The following is a 5662-nucleotide window of genomic DNA, read 5'->3' as shown; positions in this document are numbered from 1 at the left end:
TTTTTCCGAAAATGAAAGTTTTTATTGATCTCATAGGCATATCGATAGATACACATAGAGTTGAGTTTTGAACTATATAGTATATCTACATGGACATCAGATAGGAAGAACGCACTCGCAAGAATTCCTCCTTGAAGAAATACAATTATACAAAGGTTGTAAACTAAAAACTATCTTCCTCCAGAGATACCAGAGAATGTGGCAAAACTGGTTGTCAACTGTGGATACATCATGCCGGGCGATTCAAATCCTTTGTTCTGTGTTAAAGCCTGCATGGTAAAGCTGAAATGTGCTGCAGTTAACTCTGGGAGCGGTGTATCACCTTCAACGTACTGCATTACTTGCCACATGCTAGGCCTTGCACTGGTAAATGGGTGTGCGCATAAAAGTCCTAGCTGTAGCACCAAACATGCCTCATCACTGTCATAATCTTGGAGTCTTGTGTCCACGATCTCGGTGAGCGACCCATTATGCCATCGCTCTACTACCCAATCAACCAACGTACGGTGGCCCCCTTGTGGATTTTGCTTAATCGGTCTTTGCCCGCAAGCGACCTCGAGCAGAAATATGCCAAAGGCAAACACGTCCGTCAGAGTGGATGCCTTGCCCGTGCGCACTAAGTCAGGGGCTAGATACCCCATGGTTCCAACTATATGTGTGGTATGTGGATCAGAGCCATGGTCATACAACCTTGAGAGACCAAAATCACCTAGTCTTCCGTTCATTTCGCCATCTAAAAGTATGTTGCTTGGTTTGATATCTCTGTGGATAACCACTTTCTCCCACTTGTCATGGAGGTAGAATAAACCGAACGCAACACCCTTGATGATGTGGAACCTCTGCTCCCAATTCAACGATGGTTTGTTGTCTCCACAATACAGATACTGCTCGAGGTTGCCATTTGACATGTAGTCATAGACCAGAAGGAGCTCACCTTTTCGACGGCAGTATCCAAGTAGAGGCACAAGGTTTCGGTGCCTGAGGCGGCCGATACTGACGACCTCGGCAATGAACTCCTTCATCCCTTGCCTCGACTCATGGGACACCCTCTTCACTGCTACTTCCATTTTGGACTTTGGAAGCACCCCTTTGTACACCTTGCCAAATCCGCCTTCGCCAAGCAGATTCCTTTGCTTAAACCCTTTCGTTGCATGGAACAAGTCCTTGAAGGAGAACCGGTGTGGCCCGAAATCGACTTCCCAATCTTCCCGGAGCTCCTTATACCTCAGCTTCCTGAGAACAAATAGAAGGATGACAGTTCCCACGGCAAGAACGAATATTGCGGTGGCTATAGGCAGGGTGATCTCCAGGACCTTAGAACGAGGCTTTGGACCAAGACGTGGTAGCTTGGGGAGCTTGGATAGGTCGATGGCCGGAGCAGGTCCGTTCATGGCAAAGCTCCATCCAAGCACACAGTGCTTTGTGCTAATTGCACCAGTTGTAGCTGCGAAACCGATGTAGGATGGGTCTTTGAGAATTCCGGAGAGGTTATAGGAAGTGGAGAGCAGCGGCCTCACAGGTTTGGTTGCTCCGATAGGAGCCAAGGTCACAGTGATTTGCGTGGACCCCCCGTCATAGTCCGCCCACACCTGCATCGCCTTGCCGCTGATGAGCGTTAAGTTGTTGAAGGAACCGTCGTCGTTGTAATAACCGGTGTGGTGGGCTTGCAGAGACTTGAGGCTGTTGACGTCGACGCCGACGTGGTTATTGTCCATGTCCTGGAACTCCTCGTTCTGGGTGGTGTCAAGCTCCAGAGCAAACATGTGGTTGGTCGCGTTGCCTTCGTTCCCGCTGTTGAGGAGGCCCATGTATTGCGCCCACGTGTTGGAGAGGTTCTTGGTGGGGGCGATGAAGAAGGCCATGCCGTCGGCGCTGATGTCATTGTGGACGGAGATGATAGCGAACACCAAGGAGAGGGAGAAGGACTGCACGGCGGTGCCGTTCGATGAGCCGTTGTGGAAGGTCAGCGGAGTCGGGTGGAAGGCGTGGCCAAGATTGACAGTGTCATTGGTGAGCTCGAGGAGGCCGTCCGGAGTCACCATGGCGTTGCCGTCGAGGGTGAGGTTAACACCGGCGAAGCCATTGTAGACGAACTGCTCGGCTCCGTCTGTGGTGGCTGGAAAATTGAGGACAAGGAAGGCGATGGCGCATAGGAGGAAGGAGGACATGAGCTTCATCTGAGCAAGGTTGGACTCTCCAAGATACGACTCTGTATTTCTGAAGGGGCAGGGAAGAACACCTCTAATCATGCAAGCGCTGCTTATATTTCTGGGCTCCCGGAGTACATGGTGATTTTCGTGGACTCGAGTACTCGACTAGACGATCCCATCGTCAATGATTGCAACTTGCAACAGAAAGCGTGAGCGTGCTATTACGTCCAGTTGCGGATAGAAAAAGATGTTGAAAATTTCTGAAAAGAAGGCAGAGAAGTCTATCTGAAAGACTTCTGATGGGGGAAAATGAGGACAAGTCAATAAAATCCGGCCAACTAGATGGTTCGATCATGACGTTTGTGATAAACAGTCCATAGAGAAAAAAATGACGACAAGTCAATAAATTCAGCCAACTTGATGGTTTGAGCACCACGTTTGTCAAGTCAGTCCATAAAAAGTCTTGGCATGCAGCGTGTTGCCACAGTCTCCGGCGCAAAAAAAAAAAGGCTCCAGCGCAAAACATAAAGTGCTTGCCGATGCAAGAAGGCAGTGCGGACAGAGTCCTCTCCTTGCACCTATGTGGTCTTCGTTTTTCTTAGCAACACGGCAACACCCAATACCTTCGTTCCCTTCTCTGAAAAAAAATGAAGTCTGCGCACATCCTTGTACAACTCCTGTTCCTTAGCCTTCGTTCAGCAGCCAGCGCTGCCACCGGCGGGGACCAATTCGTCTACTCCGGATTCTCGGGCACCAAGCTCACGGCCGACGGTACGGCCACGGTCACATCAGACGGCCTCCTCGAGCTCACTAATGGCAGCACCCTACTTAAGGGCCACGCGTTCCACCCCTCCCCGTTGCGCTTCGTCAGGTCTCCCAATGGAACGGTGCAGTCCTTCTCCGCCACCTTCGTGTTCGCCATCCTCTCTGTCTACACCGACCTGAGCGCCCACGGCATGGCCTTCATCGTAGCGCGGGACAGGAACTTCTCGGCCGCACTGGCTGGGCAGTACCTGGGCCTCACGGACATCCAGAACAACCGGAACCACAGCAACCACTTCTTCGCCGTCGAGCTCGACACCATCCAGAACAACGAGCTCAACGACGTCAACGCCAACCATGTCGGCGCCAACGTCAACGGCCTTATATCGCTGCAGTCCCATCCTGCCGGCTATTATGATGACAACGACGGTAGCTTCCGCAACTTGACTCTAATTAGCCGTGAGGCTATGCAGGTGTGGGTGGACTACGACGACAAGATCGCAGAGATCACCGTGACCATGGCTCCTCTCACGATGGGCAGACCTGTGAAGCCATTGTTCACAGGCACCTACAACCTCACCACCGTGGTTACAGATGTCGCGTACGTCGGCTTCTCCTCGGCGACGGGCACAATAAACACGCGACACTACGTGCTCGGTTGGAGCTTTGCGATGAATGGCCCTGCGCCAGTCATTGACGTTGCTAAGCTTCCAAAGCTTCCACGGGTGGGCCCTAAGCCTCGATCCAAGGTACTAGAAGTTGTTCTGCCAATAGCAACCGGGACATTCGTGCTTGCTGTGGGCACCATCGTTATTTTGCTGCTATGTAGGCATCGGAGATATGCTGAGGTGAGGGAAGATTGGGAGCTTGAGTTTGGACCACACAGGTTCTCATACAAAGATTTGTTCCATGCAACACAAGGATTTGAGGACAAGCACCTATTAGGCATCGGAGGATTCGGGAGAGTATACAAGGGTATACTTGCAGAGTCTAAGATGGAGATTGCGGTGAAGAAGGTCTCACATGACTCAAAGCAAGGCATTAAGGAGTTTGTCGCAGAGGTTGTGAGCATAGGGCGTCTGCAACACCGCAATCTTGCGCCATTACTTGGCTATTGCCGGAGAAGAGATGAACTGTTCCTAGTGTACGAGTACATGCCAAACGGAAGTGTTGACAAATACTTGCATAGTAGAGAAGACAAGCTCAAGCTGAATTGGGCTCAAAGGTGGGCTATCATCAAAGGGATTGCATCTTGCTTGGTCTACCTTCATGAAGAGTGGGAGAAAGTTGTCATCCACCGGGACATCAAAGCAAGTAATGTTCTTCTTGATAGCGACATGAATGGACGGCTCGGCGACTTTGGCCTCGCAAGGTTGTATGACCATGGTACTGACCCACATACCACACGTGTGGTCGGAACAATGGGATATCTGGCCCCAGAGCTAGGACATACTAGCAAAGCAACCCCTCTTACCGATGTTTTTGCTTTCGGCATATTCATTCTCGAGGTTACATGTGGGCAGAGGCCTATCACTCCAAGCTCACGTGATAGCCAAATAATATTGGTTGACTGGATTCTTGAGCAATGGAATAACGGATCGCTACCTGATACTGTGGATAAACGGCTTGAGAGCAACTACAATGTTGATGAGGCATGTCTAGCTCTAAAGCTCGGAATGTTATGTTCTCACCCATTCGCTAATGCAAGACCAACTATGAGACAAGTCATGCAATATCTTCACGGAGAGATGCCATTGCCGGAGATGACACCAACAGATTTAAGCTTTCAAATGATGGCCATAATGCAGAATGAAGGATTTGACGAATTCAACATGGCTTACCGTTCATCCACAGTAAGCATTGGCAGCAAATCTGCCATTTCAGTTGGAAGGTGAACCACATGGTTTTCGATGTAACCTTGATTCAAGTGATTTTTTAATTTTACCTTTAGTACACCAAAATGTTACTCCCGTCAACTTTGTGTTAAATTCAAGACACTTATTATGAATCGGAGGGAGTATTGTAACAGTAGATGTCAAAGATGTGCAACAATACGTGTCCACTATATAACTTCACGTGGAAACTTATTTCTTGGTTGGAATTTTGCAACAAATGATACTATTAGTGTGATTTTCAGTTCAAATATATTTTTTGTCAATATGAAATACTTCATCAAGTCGAGCAAAAGTCATCCTACAAGCCCGGATAGAGGACTATTACATGATGATCGATGGCATGCACTATCGCCAACCTTGATAACGGTGGATGACGATGACCTTTTCTTTTTGCTCTCTCCGTCCCATATTAAGTGACTCGGATTTGTCTAATAGTAGACGTATTTATATACTAAAATACGTCTAAATACATGCAATATTTCGGCATTTGACATGAGACCGAGGGAGTACATCCTGCAAGCCCGGACAGAGGACTATTACCTGATGACGATGGTAGGCACTACCGCCAACATAACGGTGGATGACGATGACCTTTTCTTTAGACATCAACCACAACTTCATCCCCGTCAACGTCCTCGTTGATCAATCTCCAGCGGTCCACTTCATATGGCCACGCACGCACGGCATGGTATGCCGTGTTTGGACCGTTATCTTTTAGATGGAGAAGTTTGGACCTTTGTGTTACGTATAACTTTATGGACCCATATCGACACCGTCAGGATATTCCACGTTTAGTCTAGCATCTCACAAAATTATCAACATTCTAGAAAATGACTCAAACAGTCCTCTTGCACG

General features: G+C 48.8%; 2 protein-coding genes across 2 annotated transcripts; one reads left to right on the top strand and one right to left on the bottom strand.

Annotated features, from left to right (window-relative positions):
* LOC100832011 (L-type lectin-domain containing receptor kinase IV.1) lies at positions 1-2487 on the bottom strand. Its single transcript, XM_003581405.4, has one exon. It carries the CDS (start codon positions 2247-2249, stop codon positions 171-173), a length of 2079 nt encoding a protein of 692 aa, XP_003581453.1. The 5' UTR covers positions 2250-2487; the 3' UTR covers positions 1-170.
* Positions 2488-2665: 178 nt separating this feature from the next.
* On the top strand, positions 2666-5028 carry LOC100831707 (L-type lectin-domain containing receptor kinase IV.1). Its single transcript, XM_003581404.4, has one exon. It carries the CDS (start codon positions 2798-2800, stop codon positions 4805-4807), a length of 2010 nt encoding a protein of 669 aa, XP_003581452.1. The 5' UTR covers positions 2666-2797; the 3' UTR covers positions 4808-5028.
* The last annotated feature ends 634 nt before the right edge of the window (positions 5029-5662 follow it).

Source organism: Brachypodium distachyon, chromosome 5, assembly GCF_000005505.3.
Source record: "Brachypodium distachyon strain Bd21 chromosome 5, Brachypodium_distachyon_v3.0, whole genome shotgun sequence".
Lineage (NCBI taxonomy): Eukaryota > Viridiplantae > Streptophyta > Magnoliopsida > Poales > Poaceae > Brachypodium > Brachypodium distachyon.
The sequence above is the reverse complement of the archived record's forward strand: the minus strand, read 5'-3'. Positions and strand labels throughout refer to the sequence as shown.